Raw genomic sequence first — 22,984 nt, 5'->3', positions numbered from 1 at the left:
TTTAACAAAATGAATTTCAAATACCACTGAGCTACCTCCTAGGAAAAAAATGTTCATCACTTTCTATGTAAAAATATTGTAATTATACAAAAAGAGAACTGCAAAATTTTAAGTAATTAGAGTCATTGAGATACCTCACCAGATACAGGCACTGGCCCCCAAGACTGACGGCCTGAGCTATATTCTTGGAATCCACATGGTAAAAAGAAAACACTGTAGGTGGGTCTGTTTTGTGTCGATTTCACTGGTTAATAAAGAAACTGCCTTGGCTTTTGACAGGGCAGAAAATTAGGTGGGTGGAGTAGACAGAACAGAATGCTGGGTAGAAGGAAGTGAGGTCAGATGCGAGGGACCCAGCTGCCAGGTCAGACATGCTGAATCTTTCCCGATAAGATTCCACTTTGTGTTTTTGGGTCTCACTCATAATTGGTTTCTAGCCATAAATAGGGGTCACGGAGTCTACAATAGGTGAACCTAAAGAAGCTAAGTAAGAAGGTGAACCCAAGGAAAAACATATACTTGTCCTCTTGGATAAGGGAAGTAGACAAAATTGCCGGGGAGAAAATTGGGATCTTGGGGGTGGGGTAGGATGGGGGTAAGGGGAGATGGGGAGAGAAAAGGTAGAAGGGAAGGAGGGGGGACTTGGGGATACAGGAGGATCGGGATAAAGGAAGGTTGGATAGGGGAGCACGGAACCACAATTCTTAGTTAAGGGACCCACTTTAGGGTGGGCAGGAGACTTGACCCTAGAGGGGCTCCCAGGTGCCCAAGCTGAGGTCCCCAGTTAGTTCCTTGGGCAGCTGAGGATAGGGAACCTGAAATGACCCTATCCTAGAGCAATAATGACGAATATCTTGCATATCATCCTAGAACCTTCATCTGGTGATGGATGGAGATAGAGACAGAGACCCACACTGGAGCACTGGACTGAGCTCCCAAGGTCCCAATGAGGAGCAGAAGGAGGGAGAAGATGAGAAAGGAAGTCGGGACCACGAGGGATGCACCCACCCACCCACTGAGACAGTGGGGCTGATCTATTGGGAGATCACCAAGGCCAGCTGGACTATGACTGAAAAAGCATGGGATAAATCCAGACTCTCTGAACATGGCTAGCAATGAGGGCTGATGAGAATCCAAGGACAATGGCACGGGGTTTTAATCCTACTTAATGTGCTGGCTTGGTGGGAGCCTAGCCAGTTTGGATGTTCACCTTCCTAGATATGGACAGAGGGGGAAGGACCTAGGACTTACCACAGGGCAGGGAACCCTGACTGCTCTTTGGACTGGAGAGGGAGGGGGAGAGGAGTGAGGGGAAGGGGAGAGGGGTGGGAGGAGGGGTGAAGAGTGGGAGGAGGGGGAGAAGAGTGGGAGGAGGGGGAGGGAAATGGGAGGCTGGGAGGAGGAGGAAATTTGTTTTTTTTTTTATTCTCCTTTTACCAATAAAAAAAAGGAAAAAAAAAAGATTCCACTTCGTGGTGCTACACAGACTATTAGATATGGGTTAAAGCAAGATATGAGAGTTAGCCAGTAAGAGGCTAGAGCTAATGGGCCAGGCAGTGTTTAAAAGAATATAATTTGTGTGTTGCTATTTCGGGGGAATAAGCTAACCAGGCGGCCGGGAGCCAGGCGGCATGAACGCAGCCCGCCGCTCCATCTACAGAATGCCAATCCCTGCAAATTCTCGTCTGCTTTTTATGAGCATGCCCTAGCACATGTAGATTCAAATGTGTGCATGCACACACAGATGTACACAAAATAAATGAATGAATAAATAAATAAATGCTTCTTTATTTCTCAAAAAAGCAAGTGAATGGCATTGTTTTTCTTTAGTCCTACCTCAATCTTGGTTAGTCCTAGGAGGGCAATGGCCACACGAATGGTACTGCTCTCCAGAGTGCCAGTGATAGCCCTTCTTTCATACTCAAGAGTTGACATCTGTTGCTGTGCTGCAAAAGCCAAAGCCTTCTCCTTGGCATCATTAGTCAGTGGTACTTTAAGGTCTATATCAAGGATTTGATGAGGTTTGCAGCCCAAATATAGAACTGGATCTTCCTTATTATATTCTGAAGAATGTAAAATGTTAGTTAATATAATGAACGTTTATTTTCTCAGCAGTGTGATTAAGCATGAATTTGTGAGGTTAGAAACAGAAAAGTGCAACTAGTTATGATATTCATTAAGCAGAGGAAAAATAAATGGATAATACATTATTACTAATTCTAAATAACCGATTAAAGAATAAGACTTAAAAAAGAAGATACTCATTGATATTTTCTAAGGGTATATTTACTGCAGTAGTGCTTTATCTGAGGAGTAAATAGGGGTGAAAAGGGGGAAGGTGGGGTGTGGGAGGAGAGGAAGGAGGGAACAGAGATTTGTACACACAATGAAAAAAAAGATTGGTTTTTAATTTTAAAAAGTAAAATTAAAAATAGGGATAGAAAAGAAGAAAAAACATCAATGTGCTCAAAAATTTAGTATACTATGATCCCAATAAAGTAGTAATAGTAACAGTTACAAAGACAAGATAGGACAGATTCTCACACTCCTAAAACAATAAAACATGTATGCCACCTGGGCCACATTCTTCTATTGTTAATGGTGTAAGGTACTTGTCCCCTATCCACTTATTCTATCACAAGAGATCAAAACCCTCCAGTTATAGGATGTATCCAAGGACAAATCTGACATCAAAGTAAAAAACAAACAAAGGAAAAAAAAAACAAAAATAAAATATCTTACATGGGCAAATCATCTTAACTATGAGGAAGAGATTTCTTAAAACATGCTATTATGGACTGACAAAAATCATACTCTTCCTACCAACCTCAGAAACTATAACACTCATTATTATCCCTGTTGGCAGGCTCCTTGATTTTTCAGAATCAATGACCACTCATTTCCCTCAAACCCTTTTCTTTCCAATCAAGACTCTGTCAGAGGTCATACTTAGTCTTAGTTGGTTTTTTTTTTTTTAATTTCTACAATCATTGAAGTCATTGATTAAGGATATGGTATGGGGAATAAAAATAAACACATAATTGATGCCATTTAAACTCAGGCAAAAATAAAACTTCATTTCATTAACAACCAAATTCTTTCAGTGCTGTAAGTCAAGAATTAGAAATACAGATAGAAATCTAGATTATGATAAAATCATTTTTTGAGAATATAGAGATTTGATTTCCAAACAGAAATCAATAGGATTTATTGAGTAATATTTCATTTACTAAATCTCAAGACTGAAACCATAGATTTATAAAGAAGTCATCAATTACATTTTAAACTAGTCAAATGGTGTTGTTTCATTGAAACAAACATAATGGAGTAAGAAGGAGGCTTTCTAAAATATAAATGCATATTGGGGAAAACTGCTTTAATGATGTTTGCATGACTATGTGAATAATAATACCATCTGTCAGTATAATGAAGTAAAACATTTGTAACATACCTTCTTCTAGAGAAATACTGTAGTCAATTGGACTTGGTGGCTTCATTGAAAGGAAATTGGAAGGCAAAGGTATTAAACCTTTTCCTTCTACAATATATATCAAATCTCCAATCTAAACATAAGCATATAATAATAAATTTTAAGCTCTCATAAAAATATAAAGAATAGTCTGAAAAAGTGAAAATCTATACACTTTCTAGGAACTTTCCTGCTTTTCTGAGCAACCTATGTACTACTTTATATAGACAAAAGTAAAGCATGGAATTTTACATCAGCATCCTATAAATTTGGATTGAAATCACATAGGTTGAATAAGGAGGTCCTAGAAATACTTTATACACATTCTTAGGAAACCATCTTAAAATAATCATGCAAACATGAAATAAACTTTGTTCCTATCCTCTAACAACATTATTACAGACTATGTACATCCTTGAGACTGTTTTAAAAGTGTGCATTTTCAAAATGATCATATAAACATCTAAAGTACTTTAGAACGTGATATTAGATAAAAAAAAGTACAAAAGGTTAAATATTATCTATTTTTCATAAAATAAAAGTGGGAAAAATGTAAGAGCACCAGCATTATGCAGAGAAATCAACAATGGTGAGCATGTGTCCTTTGCTTGGCTAACAGCTATTAAGCCACAGGGAAGTTTACTAGGTCCCTGAGCTTCATTTTCCTTCTCTGTACAACTGGTGTCTTTAGAAGCCTAGAGCATAAATGGAAACAAGTGGAAGAAAGGAGCTTCTAAAGACACAATAGAAAATCCCAGTGGGGAAATATTGGCCTTGTCAGAAATAGGCAGTCACATGTATAAGATAGTGAAAAATGAATAAATGTATGTGGTGACTGGTACCTAGTTCATTATATTCATAACATGAATGTCATGTTATTGAAAATGGGGGCAAAAGAAAGTGACAATATACTGTAGCTTCTTCTCTATGTTGGACGTAGAGAATATCAGCATATGACACTCCGTATTATGACCAATTTAAATCAGGACTAGTTTGAGAAGAAGACAATTAAAAGGAAGTAAATACAGGACAAAGTCTCCTCTGCCCCATGTTCCTAAAAGCCAGATACTTATTTACAATGGTTTCTTCCCTTTCTCTCTACCAGGAAGGACAGAAGTTGATCAGAGTCTAGTTGATGCTTATTTGACTGCAGATGATTCTTCATTAATCTATGTCATAAAATTCCATTAGACTTCCTACATTATGTCCTACGTAGATATTCAATCTCTTTGTTTTCAAGCTTTTAAAACTTCTTGATAAAGCTACTATCCAAGTGGAAGCTCTAATCTATCTCTTTCTCTAGTGGTCTCTTTTAATAAACATGCTAAAAAGCTTTAGTTTGGTTTGGCAAGAACAGTATATATTTTGTATTTTCTGTAGTAATTTTAAATGACTGTATGAAAAGAACCGGAATGACAGCATGTGCAGGAGACTGTGAGAACACATGTAACAAATGTGTGTTCTAATCAAAAAATGTGGTCGTAGGAAGGCGATGACATACTGGAACATAAGCAAATTGGAGAAAAGATAGGTGTTAGGTGGCTATAATTAAAAGCCAAACACACCTCAAATGAAAAAAATCCCTGTCTAAGGTTATGAATTTCCTCATGAAAATTAGTTCAATCCATGCTTTTTGGCTTCTAGAATGAGAACATAGCAGAATCCATTACGTAAAATAAAATCAAGTGCTGGGAATCACAATGCAGACAGATCGATGTGTCAGGTTGCTGTGCAATCTGTAATGTTTGTATGCTGCCTGTTCTTTCAAATTCAGGGGGTGAAATTCCTCAGGGACTGAGTTCTGATTCTGCAATGGTTTCCATTCTAAGTTTTGCAATTCCATTTTATATTTGAAAGTTCTGTGGTCTTCTGCCATCTAATAGCAACAGCTTTAAGGACTGTTGTGAATCTGCCTGTAAGCTGAAGTTTTTATGAACATGGATGATTTGTACAACTATCCTTATCTTCAAAGTGATATACATATTTCCTATCTCATTTGGAAATTGAAGTAAAACACACAAAAGTGAAATAAATGTGTACTCCTGAAAACTGTTGGTAGAAACGATTTTATTTCATGACTGGAAAACTACCAAATAAAGGCCTAATTAGTTCAGTATTAACAGTGGAGCTTAATAGGAAGTGGGTTATGTCACATTCAATAAGAACAGGAGCAAACCATTTGTGCTTGCTTGCATGCATGATTTCTAGTGAAGCATATAGTGTATTTTAAAATAATTATAAATATACTTGACTGTACAAATTAAAGGCAACTATAAATAATTCCATCAAACTCTTTAAATTGTAGCACTCTTTCTGACAGGTAGAAACTCATTTCTAAGATTATTGTTTTATCTTAATGTTTCTTCTGGCAAGTATATATAATCAAAGTTAAATTTTAATAAGTGAGGATGCCAAACTATGCTTGACTATATTTTAAGGAATTTAGATTCATTTATGTAGGTAGATGATATTCTTGTAGTCTACTTCAAGGAAGAAAAATAATTTTGTAATTCTACTCTTCCAAATGAATTTTCTTTAATTATAAATTAATTTTAAAAGGTATTTTGACCATTTAATACAATCAATGGTAACAAATAATAACTACAGTTATTTTCACACATTTTTATATAGAAAAAAATGTTGTTGAACCTGAAAAATTTCCTTTCCATTGCTGAGAATAAAATCTCCAATTCTAGGTACTGATTAAGATAAAAACCAAGGGAGTTTCTCAGTGGTGATTTTACATGTGAGATTAAAGTATATCTTATAATTATTAAAATATACTGTTTTTCACATGAAATTCATTCTATAGATACTAGGTAAGTATTATCTCCGAATAGCATTGATTACTTAGATATACTGAACACAGATGATATACATGGCTATGTAGCTATATACCCTGAGAATTCTAAATTTCCTCCTCAGATCATTATCTAATAATTAGTCTCTCAGAGGTAGTCTCCCATCTCTTCCCCTTCTTCTCTCCACTGGCCTGCCCCAAACTGGTCTCTCCTTTGTTGGTTTTTAGAACTGAGCTACACAAAGCACAGACACAAAGAAAAGAATTTCATCAGCAGCTTGTGAGGTTGGAAGCAGATCCTTAGTCAGATAACACCGGGAGAAGATGCCAGCCTTGGTCAATTCCTTCACTGAAGATTTTATAGACCTTAAGTAGAGGATTAAGCATAACAGGCCAGATCTTTGACTCACAGAAACTGAGATAAAGCTAGTCCTGGAGGTTCTGCTGCCATGAAACTCTCATATGCTGAGACCTTAAATTTGGGTTTAAGTCGTGGGAATTTTTTGGTATTCTTCAGAAAAAGAATTTTGCCTTGGAAATTGAGGATTAGAAACATGAATATTCTGGAGTCCCATTTACTTTAAATTGACTTTAGTGATTACTTCATTATGAAAGCAACCATTAATGGAATAAGCACAAAGCACAATTCTGTTCTTACCTCTTTGTTGCTCAGGATGATGGCACAATAGCGGACATGCATGTCAAAGGGAAGATAGTAGATCTCCAGGCTTGAAGATCCTTTAGCTCCCAAAAAAAATGTAGGCATTGAACAGAAGAATTCTCTGATAAAGTTAGACTTAATTGCTAAAGAAAAAGGACACAGAGAAAGTTGATGAATGATATAAGTATTATTCAAGCAAACTAGTGTTTTAATTAATAAGTAACATTTTAGAATGTATAAAATATTGAAACTACTATAACATATTATGAGATAATACATGCCTGGTTATGGTGGTGCATGCCTTTAATCCCAGCAATCAGGAGGCAGAGGCAGGCAAATCTCTGTAAGTTTGAGGCCCAGCCCAATCTACATAGCCAGTTTTATGACAGCCAAATCTACATACACAAAAAAACCCTGTATTGAAAAAAAATGATAATACATACTTCTTTTTAATAAAAATTATTGGTGCCCTGATCTCAAGCTTGAAATTAAAAATTCCTTAATACTCTCATGAAAGAAGACTGTGGTACTATTTAAATTTAATTCCCACACACATATGTATTATGAATGTAATTCACACACATTATATATATATATCATATATGTATAATATATATATATATATTCACTCTTGAATGTTCAGTTTTTATGACCTGTGAAACAATTCATATAACAAAGGAAAATGAACACTTCGAGATGGAAATTACTAGATACACAAAAGTATTCATATTTTTTGTTAGGAGTTTTAAAATATGTTGATAGATTCCTCAAGTTCTACTAAAATGTGGTAATATGATAGGCCAACCTTACTGATTTTATATGAACAAACACTTTGTAATTGTGATCAACTGTGGTGTTACTTTCTATAACAGTTTTTCTGTCTGTCACTCTACCCATCTTTTAAAAGAAATTTTCACAACATATTCAAACTTTTGAAATATTAGGGTTTTCAGCAACACAAGGATTATCTTCTGAAAGTCAAATTGGAGTTCTTTTAAGATACCTTCGTGTAACTTTGCCCATCTTTTTTGAGACTTGTGTTTACTTAATAATACTAGATAAAAAAAAAGTATTTTTACAATTCCAAACTTAATAATACGTAGTACCTAATAGGTTAAAAGAGTTCAATAAAATTCAAAAGCAACATAAGGACCAGGTATTTAATCATGCTCCCTATTTGCTAGGGGAAGCAAAGATAGGGATAAAAGGAAAGATGTGGGCACAGTCCTCAAAAGGGTGCTTAACAGGAAAGACAGACAACCAATTAGTCAGTCTCCATCTGGCCAGAAATCTCTAGTAGTTCTATCGTCAAAATCTCCCTTGATGTATTATCTCAGTTCCTTTTTTGTTCACGTAAAAATCAGATCCAAATCGGATGTGGTGGCACATACCTTTAATCCCAGCACTCAGGAGGTAGAGGCAGGTGGATCTCTATGAATCTGAGGCCAGTATGGTCCACAAAGTGAGTTCCAGAAGAATCAGGACTGTTAGACAGAAGAACCCTGTCTCAAAAAACAAAACACATCAGATCCAAGTTAAAAAAACAAAAAAGCAATAAACCTTTCACCAAGGTACTCACAGGTTCTTAAGCCATTTTCAGCATGGGAAGAACTCCGATCAGCACCATAGTCACTATCCATACTATGACTGTCAGAAGAGGGAAAGAACATCCACATTACACACCAAAGATTTTTCACTTTTTTATTTTATTAAATATTATAGATATTTGGTAATTATTGCTATCTATAATATAATATGTGGTGTTTATTTTGTTTTAAAAACTCAAAAATTAGAAAAGAAAGAAATCCAATTTTTCATATTCCTACCCTTTCTTTTAGACAGGTTCTCACTGCCTTACTTGCCTGCAACTTACTATTTAAGTCAGGATGACACAGAATTCATAGAGATCTTCCTCTCTCTGTCTCCGTAGTGTTGGGATTAAGGGCCCATTTGACCAAATATCTAACCTTAGCTATAAATATTAGTGAAACGGGCCTCTTTAATTTTTAAATAGTGAGAAAAATAGGGTGCATGTCAGGGATAAGCAGAAATTTTCTCCCAAAGAGGTTGTAAAACAAATTTCCTTTCCATTGAAAAAATCTCTATAATTATTTCCATGTTTGTGCCATTTTTATAAATGTGGGATACATAACAGTTTTCAAATTTCAGTTTCAGTCATAGAAATGATAGAGCAAATCATAATCTGAGACAACTGTCTCTCTTCATAGGTTTCATGTAATACAGAGCCATAAGCTTCACCCATATTAGCTCTCTGTTAGTATTTATGATTATCTTGATCACTAAGCTATCAGGAAATATTTATTATTTACAGATAGACACATAAATTTGACCCTGCAAAATCTTATTTCCATGTTATCATAAATACTTCCATTACATTTGTTTCATTTGAATATTATAAATAACACTTTCTTAGAAACATATTCTTGTTGGTGTTATTTCCCACTTTTATAATTATTCTGTGCTTTAATTCTACTAGTACACATTTGATAGGAAATTTAAGTACTATACTATCTTTTGTTAAAAAGAAAGGAACTTTTTTAATATTTTGTGTAATTTAAGCATTTGGATACTTTAATTTACAGCTGTCCTGGTTATAATAGCTAGATACTTTCCCATGTAAAATACAGTTCATAAACAGAGTAAAAAGCCTTGCAGAGATTGTATCTTATTTCTTCATATATGGCTCCACTGTCATCTCTTTGATAATGGATATCAAAGCAGAATTACTGATTAAAACCTACAGACAATCTAAAGGTTCATTTTGTTTAATATTTGCAATCTCTAGACTTTCAATAATTTTTATCATAGTATGTAGAAAAGTATATGGATCTGAGCTTCAAATCTCTTTCCTTTGTGTATTTTGTCAGAAAGAAATAATAAAAAAGCCTTTGGAGAAATTTGCAAGCTGCCTCATCCTTAGCAGCTTTTCCTAAACTTAGATAAGCTAAGATCAATATACAGCTCATGATAATGACAGAAAACATGGTGGACTTAGGAACCTGTCTCACAATTTTACGAAACTAAGTATTATTTTGATTATTAGAGAAATCTGAAAATAATTTAGTTAAAATTGTATGGTTTGTAAAAATTCTATTATACTTAATGATCACAAGTCTAGAAATTCATTGACAAACACCATTCTTTTATAAAATTAGTGTCTTGGTAGCCCAAAGTGAAATGAAATAGTATCTCACCTGTCTTTTTGTTACTACTGGTATACAGCCTTCTAACTTTTTTTTCTAGCTATTAACAGATGCCTGCTAGAGATGTTTCATCAGGAGCATTTTGAAAGCTTTCTAAACTTGGAGAAAATAGTATCAAAATAGGATAAATTGTAGGCAAATTTTTGATCAAACAATACATCTTGTTAATTCATTGGTGAATGAGGAAATGGAAATTATTTTTGAAATATAGATGAATGACATATTTTAATTTTCAGTTCTGGTAAACAGGTCTTCTCATATGAAATTGTTAAAAAGTCATTGAGTTGATTATCTTCTGAGCTTGAAAGGTAGCTCTAAAGCTTGTACCCTACTTCAAAGTATTTTGAACAAGAGTTACCAAGATCTTTATTAGATGATGTTACAGCAAATATCTATTTAAGCCAAGTAGCCAATAAAGTCCAAATCTGGATTTTGTGCAGCAGGAGATGGTATATAAGAGAATCAAGTTTTGAGTTCATTTTATTCTCCATATGTATAGGTTTCTTTAAAAGGGGGTGGGGATGTAACAGTGGCCATTTTTAAATGATTTTGTGTTACTTATGCTCAGATACTACAACACTGAACAGAAATCTGACTCTAAAATATCACAGTATAAGTTTCCACTGTTAATACGAAAACTATTTTAAAGCCATTTAAGCAAAATTTATGATGACAGAACTTATAATTCAAGCAAAATCTAAAAAATATAAAAATCTAGAACTATATTATCATTTTTTGTTGTTTGTTTGTTTGTTTTGTTTTTTGAGACAGGGCTTCTCTGTATAACATCCCTGGTTGTCCTGAAACTCACATTGTAGACCAAGCTAGCCTTGAACTCACTAAGATACACCTACCTCTGTCTCAGGAATACTGGGATTAAAGCATGCACCACCACAGCAAGAATATTTGTGCGTTATCTTTAAAAAATAATGGGAGATCCCCTATGCAAACACAGGCCATGTCAGCTAGAAGAACGTGTAGGCCACCCGCCTAGGAACTCTCCTACTGCCACAGTATGAGTATAAAATCAAAGCTGCCCTTCCTCCAACATAGGGCAGGGTATCTTGCCCTCTCTTAGAACTGGAGGGGGAGGGGGAAAGGTGTGTGAGGGAGTGTGAGGGGAAATGGTAGAAGGGGAGGAAGTGGAAATTTTGATTGGTATTATATATAAAGTAATAAATAAAAAAAATCAAAGCCGCTTACTCAGGCATCACAGCAGCTTTTGAAGATTCAGTTACTTGTGATGGCAAATACATAAGTGTTGTGGATTCCACAAGAATGACACTGAAATAAATACAAAAAGAATTATTTCCAATTTTCGCATAAAAAGTTCAGATAACAACAAAAGTTTCATTTTTCTCATCATCTGTAACCTAAATTCAGACTGCACTTATCCTTCTATGACTCCAAAGATATATTAGGGAAAAGGGGAAGACCTCAAACAAAAATATGTGAAATATTTATATAGAAAATAAAATTAACTTCAAAATGAAATAAATTAAACAATTTTCATTCTTTAAAAAGATATCAATCACAAATAGTATCTTGGATAGAGATGAGACTTTGTGTCTAATTCTACTTCATTTCTGGCCAGGATTCATCTGACTTAGACTTGTTGCAGTCATTGCAGTCTCAGTTCACAGGAATATAAAGAATATAAGCACATGCAATTTTTTCCTCGCAAGAATCATGTTAAAGAGGAAAGGACAATTATTTTTCTTGAATATAGATCATGAACTGCAATAAATTTACAGGAAAACAATGGCTTACTTAAAATCTCCACCCGCTGTAAAGGGATTTTTCACATTTACACTGACTTCTTTCCATTGATAACATGGAGATTTGCATTTTAGAATTTCCTAAAGTAAAAAATATCACAATATAAAATAATGCCAAAACCCAGAATATTTTTGATTACTAAATGCCACCTCAAAAACCTACTGTCTACTTGATTATCACAATAATTAATGAAATTATTTTCCCCACAGATATTTTGCTATTAAAATTCAAATAGGATAAGAAATACCTATCTTCTACTTATCCATAATAATGTGCTAGCAATTAAAATATTTGCTTAGAATGCCTCTTAAATTGATCTCCAAACTGATTTCATAAATAAAAAGATAATAATTTTAGAAATGATAAAACATGATTTATATCTGCAACTATATATATGTTAGATATTTGTATCTATGACCTAACTAGTATATGAATGCTGGCTTATTTATGTTCATATTTTCCTGGTTATAATGACATGTTTGTAATAATAGCACAGATAATAAAATAAAACTTACAAATTAACTTTGAATAAAAATTTCTTTAAATTTTACAGTTGTAGGATAGCTGTGCTTGTTTTAAATATTTTCACCATTATAAAGTAATCTACTTCCTTTTGACTTGAGTGGGAAGAGTGGAGTGTATCAGAGTTGCACAGTATTCAGGCATTCAGTTTTCAAGTTTACTTTCCCTTCCTAAGGTTAATGAAGGGATCAAATCAGCAATCCCACTCAAATTCATGCAACAAAATAATGCATTGCTTCAGGGAATATATGTGAAAGAGTTGAGAGATATGAAGATTTCATTATTAAAGAGGACACTGGAAGAAAACAATGTATCATTGTGAGAAATAGCCACACTTTGCTTGGCACATCACTGCCCAGTAAGTCAGTCTGTCTATATGAGCATCTTGGTGCTCTTTTCTAATATCTGGCTACCACTTAATACGTCTAGAGTCATTCTTTGTACTTTATTCTCTGGTTTTGCACAGTCAAAAGTTTTGTTTTGTATTGTATTTTATAATAAACATAGAAACCTGGAAACAATAAATGTCATTGACTTTTTCCTTTCTCCATGGTAGCAAATAATATTTAAACAAGATGTTTATAAAAAGTTTCCAATATATTTCTTTCCCATCTTCTGCAATATGAAAATGTAGAATTCAGTGAAGAACATTATAATCCTACAATAAATATAGTATTAACATGAACTTTAAAATGAATTGGCTATAGAGAACACTCCAGATATTCCGATGAATGCCCAGTTAGAAAGATGATTGAGAACATATAGGTGCTTGCTGCCAAGTCTTTAAAGCTGTATTCAATCTGCAGAATACACTTTCTGCAAGCTGTTGTCTGTCCTCCATCGTGCTGTGGCACACATGCAAAATGACACACATGTGCTAACATAGATGTGCAAGCATTTACATGTATAAGCACATGTACAGCACACAAAATAAATAAATAAATAAATAAATAAAATAAAATGCATATTAAAAATTAATCAATGTCCACAGCAGACAAATATTTTTTGAATCACATTCAAACTTTCAGCAACCTCATCCCCAAACCTTAATTTCAAGGTTTGATGGCAAAGACTAAAGGACTAAGATCTGACTAGAGACAAACAAGAAAGACTATCATGGTGTGACATTACAGGGTCTGAGGAACAGGAGCAAAAGTAGATAAAAGAAGTATAGTTGACTTACAATTGCTTTAAAATTTAGTACTTCTCCTTTCAGAGCAAAAGCCATAGTACTGCCTCCTACTCCACCCTTAGGTTTTGAAATTAATAATAGTGTAGCTTCAGTAGGATGGAGGAAGCGACTTAAAAATTTCACATAGAGGACAATTTGGTTTCTATTTAATAAAAAATAAAAGAGGAAACATTTACATTTTATTGAAATAAAAGACTATATTAAGAGCAGCAGTATGTTAATTATTTGACAAAAATCAATTAGAAGATAAAATAAAGAAAATATATTCATGTGTTTTCATTTTTAACATGCATTATATGTCATCTAATAGCTGTAGAAAAGATTCTATTTACCCATTTCCAGAAAAAATATGTCACTGTGCCAAATTTTAACAGCTTAAAAGGAAGCACATAGATCCTTTTGAAACAAAAGAAGTGGAGTATTATGAAGCCCAAGAATATTTCTTTGAAGCTATCCCAGCTTCATGGTTTGTGATGAGCTCAGAGACTTGCTAACTTAAGTTCTTTAGAATAGTTATAGGGTACAAAATGGTACCATAGTACTATGAAATTGCCTCTTCCCCTCTAATACGCAGTCAACCTTGTTGTCATTTGGTTTTCTCTTGTGCAAGGACAAAAAGCAGCACTTTTTCCTTTCTCTTTTCAGGTAAGTAACAGACTTTGAATTAAGAATAAGCTGGGTTTACACAACTGAATACAAATGATAAATGCCAGGAATATTTTACTACTGATTTTAACTTTGGCTTTTAGCATAACTATCATTATATATAACACTCAGTTATTCTGTCCTATAAATTATTACTTATTATAAACTCTTTTAAGGTAAAAATGTTAATAATGAATATAGGATTACTTTCCTTTGTTATCAAAACTTGCCTAATTGGCATAGTCTGTGGAACCACTGATTAATGATTGAGATGAGGTAGAAGCAAAACCAAGGTGAGTAAGTGTATGTAAAAATCAACAGAAATACACAAACTATATCTTGTAGAGAAAATCACAGGCTACGTACAACATGAGGTCTTTTATGCTGATATATTCTCACTAATCTAAATTTTGTTCAGATGGACTATTATACAAGACTCAGGAGCTGAAATTTCATTAAAAAAAAAAGCTGTTCATATCATAGTCATTTCTGGGGTGTAGAAGCTAGAATTCGGTGCAAGAATACCACATTGAATTAAGAATTTTCTATATACTGCTTAGAGCCCATTAATTCAATAACTCACTCATTTTAATTTATATATCTAGATAGATAGACAGACAGACAGACAGAAAATTTCTAGTGCATCAGGAACTGTTTTAGGCTTATGGGATACAGTAATTAGATCAAAGTATATCATTTTTAATCTCCTGAATTATCCATTCTATAGTGCACAGATGAGTATACAACATTACTGATTAGATTTGAAAAAATGAATAATGTAATCCTTTATATGTCACAAGTAGGATCATATGAACATTCATATATATCCACCTAGACATTTATCTACCATCTATATAAGCACAATAACTATTAAGAGGATAAAAATTATGGTAACATCAGTGCTTTTTGGAAGCAGAATTTTAAAACTTTTACTTATTTTGTTTTTTATTCTTCTATAGCTTCTAAATTTCTGTCATGAACCTATGTTGCTGTGATAATCAGAAATTACACATAATGTAACATGTATATTATAAAATTATATGTTAGTATGCACTAGTTGCATTCCCTTCATAAAACATAGTTATGCTGTGTAAAAAAATCATAATTTTAACACAATGGCCCATATACACATAAAGGAAATCAAAATTAAATACTTGCATAAAATTAGCTGCAATGTAGTGTTAGGACTGTTTTGACAAAATTAAAGAGGAATCTCAGAAATATAAACATGTTATTTGAGTGAAAGTTTTTCATTACATAACTATTAATTTAGAATAGTTGAAGTCATATTTTAATAATAACTGTAAATAATAAATGTTTTTATTTTACAAGTTAAATAAGAATACTTTTAAAACACTTACTTTGGGGCAATTGTTATAACATTCCCTGTCTGGGCGAGAGAAAAGTCAGCAGCATCTCTTCCAACAATTGTAGCTGTATACACTAAATTTTTCAAGCTTGGGTTCTTCACTAATATCTATGTAGATGGCAAAGATGGTACAAAGAAGATTAAAACTTACACCATTTCTTAAAGTTAAACAGTTAGTGCATATGAACATACTCATCATAATGCATACTATATTAACTGGAAGGTATAAAAAAGTATTAGAATTTACATGTGTATTGGACAGGACCTTGCTACATAGCCCAGGCTGCCCTGGAAATGATTCGATTCCAGTTCAGCCTCCCAAGTGCTGAAATGATAGGTGCAAACCACCATGTAAACTACAAAACTACAGTCTGGGTGTTTAATGACAGCACTTTTATCTATCATTATGATTTATCAAATTGAAGAAGGACCTCTAATATTTTATATGACAATTCTAAGTCTTCAAACTAGCAACTTGGATTTAATTTTTATTTGGAAAAATTTCAGGAGATTTTTAGCAAAATTGGCATAGTTTAGTTTCCACAAAAAGGAGAGTCTTTCAGATCAGTGAAGAATGTTCCCCAAGGAGTTTAATTTTGAGGATATATCCAGGATAGAAATGGTTGTGCCCAGGTTAGAAAGGAGTTTAACTAGGTATTACCTGAACTAGAAACATGGAGAATATTAAAATAGAAAAAGAGGAGGAGGAGGAGGAAGGCAGTGACTTCATTATTAGGGGCTTATATTTATGGAAAAAAGGTTAAAATAAAGTGTATGCAAATATGATAGAATTTCAGGAAAATGAGACAGAAAGATGGGATAAGGAGTTGGAGACATGGAAGAAAGGACAGAATCTCAGAAAACAATGAAAGAAACAGAATGAAGCTTTCAATGCTAACCTTCCAGCTGGCAACCCTCAAACTCTATGTCAGAGTGTAGTGAAAAGAGAATAGAAGAACAGCTTGGGGCTTGTAACTTTCAGGTTAAAGATGAACCAATGATGAGAGCTTTAAGTTAGCTGCAAAGCTAAAGAGAAAACTGATGGCAGGCAATAATTTAGCTATTCATTTCTGGCTTAAAACTAACAAAATCAAGAGAGGGCTCATCTGCCAGGTGACTTTGATGTAGAAAATGCAGTTAGCAATCTCGTATTCCAAACATTGAAGCCGCTTCCATTTGGTCTACACTGGACCACTTTCAGCTGACTACAAATTTAGACGACATATAATAAAATAGACTTAATTAAGTATTCTTTGGTTGGCCTGAGATTGAAGAGGACAGTTTCCTTTTGTTTGTCTTTTGTCATCAACTTGAATGTCTCTTAGGGCAGAACATCGTTTTTTTTTTTCAATCCAAATTGTCACTCCCTCCCCTCCTCCCATTCCTTCCACACACCCTCCCACCCCATCCCCCTCTAATCCAAAGAGAGGGTAAGGCACTTTGCTTTGTGGAAGGTCCAAGGCCCACCCTACTACATCCAGTCTTAGGAAGGTATGCATCCAGAGAGACTAGGATCACAAAAAGCCAGTACATACAGTAGAGACAAATCCCAGTGCCATTATCATTGGCCCCTCAGTCTGCTCCAGCCATACCACTGTCAATAATATTCAGAGGGACTAGTTTGGTCCTATGCTTGTTCCTTCTCAGTCCACCTGGAATTGGTGAGATCCCACTAGCTAAGCTAAACTGCTTCAATGGATGAACCCCTCATGGTCTTGACCTCTTTGCTCCTAGTCTTGTTCCTTCTACTCTTCAACTGGACTTTGGGAGCTCGGTCCTGTGTTCCGATATGGGACTCTGCCTCCATTTCCATCTGTTGCTGGATGAAGGTTCTATAGTGTTATTTAAGATAATCATCAATCTAAATGCACAGCAATGCCAGTTTGGGCACCCTGTCCACTAAGACTCCTAGGGTCTTAGCTGGGGCCATCCTTGTGGATTCCTGGGAATTTCTCTAGAGCCAGGCTTCTTGCAAACCCCATAATGGCTCCCCCAATTAAGACAGAACATAGTTTCTATACTCACTTGACTAAAAAGAATAAATCTTCTCCCTATTTTCTTCTCTGTTTTCTTTTTCTATTGAACTTTCTTTTTTCTTTTTTTTTTACTTTCTTTTTTAATTTATTTTCTATTAAAAACTTCTACCTCCTCCCATTTCCCTCTCCTTCCCCCCTATCTAGTCCAAAGAGCAGTCAAGGGTTCCCTGCCCTGTGGGAAGTCCAAGGTCCTCTCCACTCCTAAGATTTTTAAATACAATATTTTCTTATTTTCATAGCTATCTCTGTTTCCATTCCCTCACCTCCAACCACTCCACCCTTCCCTCCACCCCACCTCCCCATCCACTCCCAGGGGGAGTCAACAATGTCTGACACTTCACTTCAAGGCAAGACCAAGACCCTCACCCTATATCTAGGCAGAACAAAGTCTCCCTCCAAATACAGTGAGCTCCAAGATGCCAGTTCAAGCACTAAGGTTAAATCCTGGTCCCACTTTCAGTCCCACAGACTGCCCAAGCCTTACAACTACCCCCCCACATTCAAGGATAACCCTAAGAGAGACATACATGGATTCCACAGGAAGGGCAAACTGACAAGATCTCCTGAAAAAATGGGAGTCTGGGGGAAGAAAGGAGGGTGGGAAGGGAGGGGAGGGGGGAAGGGAAAACAGGAGGAGAACATGAGGGAATGGATGGTCAAGAAGGGGAAAGACGGAGAAGGAGAGAAAGGAAAGAGATATCTTGGCTAAGGGAGCCATTAAAAGGCTCGCAAGAAACATGCCACTGTGGAAATTACCAGAAACCCACAAGGGTGACCCCAGCTAAGGATCTAAGCAACAGTGGAGAGGACCCAGCAACTGATGAAAGCTTATACAAAGATCTACAGTGAAACACTGTCACCAGAGACCAGTGCAAGAGGAGAGGGAGGAGTGATAATATGAGCAAAGGGGTCAAGTTCATGATGGTGATGCACACAGAAACAGCTGACCTGAGCTAGTGAGAGCTCACTAACATTGCATTGGTAGCAGGGGAACCTGTTTTCTGCCTATTGGCAGGCTATAATAGCTTGAGTTGCTGTGGAGGTTGCAGGAGATAAAAAGGCATCAACATTCTTACCGACTTGTGCCAGGAAAGACTGAATGTGATAAAGATTTGGAGAATGAGAAAATTAACCTTAGTTTAAAAAAATTTTGGAAACTATCAGAATAAGTGTACTAATGCTAATGATTTCTGACTTTAGTATACCATAAGGATTTAAGTACCCATATTGTTTAACAACATACAGATATCATTTATAACTTAACAAGAAAATTTTGTTGTTGAGTTTTATAATATATGAATTCACTTACGTATATGTGCCACATGTATATATATTTGTATGTACATGTATGCATATTTCACATATTAGTATATCATATGCTTTTAAGTTTCAGAGAATTGAGTAACATTCTGTTTTTGGAAGAAGACATTGAAGGCCACAGCAGATTCATTATGAACTGTTTCTGATTTACAGTTCTGGAACTTCCACAGCTAGCCCTGACATTTTAATAGTGACAAACAGTGTCAGTATTTCACAATAGATATGACACAAAGGTTTTTTGACCAATTTACTGACAATAATGTTCTTTTCAACTTTATCATCAGTTTGTTTGAAAGCAAACTTCAGTTTTATGTGAATAATCACAGAAAATAACTGCAATCTGTGTTTTACCAAAGAACACTGTCTTTCTTTGCTGTTTTCAGCATTCTATGATTCTCTAACTTCTACACAAATAGAACTTCTGTTTTAATTTCTAATAGTCATTTAAAGGCCTTTACATATTTGGAACTGCAGGTGGATTAGTAGGGTTGGTTCCAAAGATCCTCTTACCTGTCCAAGTACAACGTCATACAGAGTACAAGAGAATGCCACCACTTTCTTCGGGAGATATGTAGGTAACCTTTCATACATGTACACACAGAGCATTAGCATCATCACTGGGTTTGGATCACAGATGTCAATTGCCTAGAATTATAGGAGAAAGTCATACATTACAGAATGTATAGACAAAACAGGATAAATAAAGTATGATAGTAACTGAATTACTTTAAAACTTTCAAAAGTGCTTCTAATCAGCAATGGAAAGAAAGTATAGCTATAAAGGCAGAAGAGTCTTCTTATTGGGAAGTATCTGACATATTAAAAGGTGAGTTAGACATAATTAGAATGCTGACCTCATAGCTTCAAAGGCTACATATAAAAGAGATTCAAAGCTCAGAAGAACATCCTATTTTAGAAATGATGATTCATGTGGATAAACTGACAGCTTTGACTTAAAATACAAAATAATGCAGTGAAAGAAATGTGACAAGTACATAAATTACTAAGCATAACAAGGGACTTTGAAGGAGGCCCGTGGGAGACAAAGGCACATGAAATGTTTTAAGAGTGTTTTGTGTAGTATGAGGGAGATGCATTCTATCAGAAAGAAAAAAAGTTACCACATAGTGAAGGTACAAAGAAAGAAAAAAATATGGTTCTCTATATCGGGGGATGGGCTGGATAAATAAACAAGGGATAATAAGACAAGAAGCAACAAATTCAAGCAGACTAGGTAAGAGCAGTTGGAGAATTACCTTATCCACAAGAAAGAAATGCAACAAATTTAGAAAATATAACTGCACTTATAAACAGGATAATTGTTATGGCTATCTGAACTGATCTGAAATAACATTCCAAAATCACAGAGCTATAATAAAGACAATAAGCAGTTACAATGTAAGTGAAAGTAAAAAAAAACTAGAATCAGGAAGAGAATAAAGAATTTCATCGATTTGTCCTAGAGAAAAGATAGAGTAGTACAAAAGACTATTCATAGCACAGTAATATTGGGCTTGGTAAGAGGTAAAGACTCTTATTTAGTAACTGAGTCATTTTCAGTAAACATGGCCCGCTCTGTACTTATGCGGAAATTGAGATGTAGATCTCCTGTGACTCAGCACAAACTCACGCTAGCAAATGAAAATGACTGAACCCACACTGACAGTGTGAGTACTGTGGGTCAAGAGCTAGCATATTATGAATTGACTGAAAATGGACAGTCATTTTCAGAGAACAATTGCTATCTGGCAGTCCAATTTCCTCATATTCTTTTCTTTCTTTAGAAGAAAAAAGGGGGGCTTTAAAAAATCAATTACAAGTACTGGCTAATGTAGAAATAAAAGTATATGGTATGAATGAAAATTCCAAAAAGGAAGATACATCTGCAGAGACTAATTAGAATGTCAATTCTATGGAGAGATTGGAATATTGAAAGTTCAGGGGTCAATTATTTTAGGCTAAGTCCTCCAGATTCCTTGCCGATCTATGTATAAGAACTAACATCCTGTAACTAATAGATAGAAAACTTTTGGAATCTGTTAACATAGCAGACCACTTGCTCCACCCAATAAAAAACTAAGACAGAGCCTAGTCCTTTAGAAAAGCTTCCACCATATCACTGTTTCTGCCAATCTAATGTACCTACCAATGTATTTGAGACTTGCCTTGGTTTATGACAATTTTTGCTTGGTGAAACTATAAAACTTCATAAAATTGCTGTCATATTGTAATATGGAATTGGGCGGCAACTTAAATCTGAATCATGATCATAATTATCCCAAGAGGATAATTGAGAGAAAATTTGGAAATACACCAGCATCTCAAACTGTTGCATTTTTAATGCAATTTCAAAAGTGATATTAATAAAGAAGGAATGCAGAAAAAAGTTTGAAATTAATAATATAAGGAGAAAATGAGAGAATTTAATTTTTACATTCATTTTTAAACTCTAAAAGGATAAATTTTACAAAGGTTTCGTCTTGGCATGAATATTAGAGGAGCTTGTGATTTGACATTAATAGAGGTAATTAGGAAGAGTAGTGATATCTTTGTTAGAGAAATCAGGAACATTAGCAGAGCTTTATAACACACCCCGCTCTGCCAGAAACAATTGTCTTTAAAAAACCTAGTTCACTTTTATCAACCTGAAAATATATAGATAGAAATGTAGAAATTATTTCAAAAATTATTTTTGACAAATATCTAAAAAAATGGGAATCCAGCAATTTAGTAAATTATAATTTTAAATAAATTGGAAAATATATGTAATAAGTTGTTATTTAAAAAAAACACAAAATGGAACTGTGATAAGATCACCCCCAAAAGATACATCTACATCACAGATACTATATCTATGGCACAGGGAACACAGAAGAAAAGAAGAAAAAAAAATGTTACTGTAGTCAGAACACCAGAAGTCTGTTGAAAAGAGTAAAGAGCTGCATAGACAAGACCAGCATAATAGCAATGTCAATGGAAACATAAAAGTCCTTGTCTTACAGGTTCAGTTGCCTGCATGGTGCTACTGGAAAGTGGTCAAACTTTAAAAAATAAAGATTTGTAGATGATCATGGGAAAATGGGGAGGGGTCATGCTTTAAAGAGATTAAAGTATCTTGTTCTCTTCTTTTTATGACTCCCAGGAAAGAGGATAAGGGTTTGCTTTATTTTGTGTACCTGTCATGACATACTGCCCTTTCTAGAAAAGGGAGGCATTTGATTTTAGACTGTAACCTCTAGTAGCATGAGCCTAAATAAACCCTTTATTATTATGATTATCTCAGTTATGTTATTACAGTGAAGAGAAATTGGTTGACTGACTAACAAATTCTTTTCTTAAAGATATGACAAAAAAAAATACCACAGAAAAAACTCAGCTTCTTCAGCTTTTAATTACAATGGAAAAAATAAATTCAGCTTCTTGTACACATTGCTATACTCTTGCCTACCTCAAGTGGATTTCATCAAACTAATGTTCATGATCAGCAACTAGATGCAATGCTGTCTTTGTTTATGATTAATTAAATATGTCCCAATGTTTGAGTTATAAAAAGCTTTCATATTAGACAACAACCAGTTATAAAAGTCTCCAGTGAGGTATTCTGTAGCTCCACAAAGCCTAATGTTTCTTACCAGTAGTTATTTCACACTTTCATGTACACAATATTTCATAATTTCAGCACAAATTGTGCTTTGGTGAATGTTGGTAATTTGAATAGGAATGGGTCCGTAGCATCAAGATTGTGTTGAATGCTTGGCCCATAGGGAGTGGCACTATTAGAAGAAATAACCTTATTGGAGTAGGTTTGGCCTTGTTGGATGAAGTGTGCCACTGTGGGGGTGAGCTTTGAGGTCTCATATGCTCAATCTATACCCAGTGTGGACACAGTCCTGCTGCCTGAAGACCAAGATGTAGAACTCTCTCCTTCTTCTCCAGCACCATGTCTGCTTGCATGTACTCATGTCCT

The 22,984-nt window shown here is 34.7% G+C and overlaps 1 protein-coding gene across 1 annotated transcript in view; it reads right to left on the bottom strand.

Annotated features, from left to right (window-relative positions):
* The window catches only part of Cfap47 (cilia and flagella associated protein 47), a 316,226-nt gene that overhangs the window by 126,034 nt on the left and 167,208 nt on the right, over positions 1-22,984 (bottom strand). The window contains 9 exon segments of the mRNA XM_075957827.1: positions 1,837-2,063; positions 3,452-3,563; positions 6,928-7,073; positions 8,510-8,577; positions 11,358-11,438; positions 11,925-12,013; positions 13,639-13,789; positions 15,654-15,769; positions 19,528-19,662. Of these exon segments, the coding sequence (XP_075813942.1) occupies positions 1,837-2,063; positions 3,452-3,563; positions 6,928-7,073; positions 8,510-8,577; positions 11,358-11,438; positions 11,925-12,013; positions 13,639-13,789; positions 15,654-15,769; positions 19,528-19,662 (1,125 nt within the window).

The sequence above is a fragment of the Microtus pennsylvanicus genome, chromosome X (assembly GCF_037038515.1).
Source record: "Microtus pennsylvanicus isolate mMicPen1 chromosome X, mMicPen1.hap1, whole genome shotgun sequence".
Classification (NCBI taxonomy): Eukaryota; Metazoa; Chordata; class Mammalia; order Rodentia; family Cricetidae; genus Microtus; species Microtus pennsylvanicus.
This window is presented reverse-complemented; position numbering and strand designations above follow the sequence as displayed.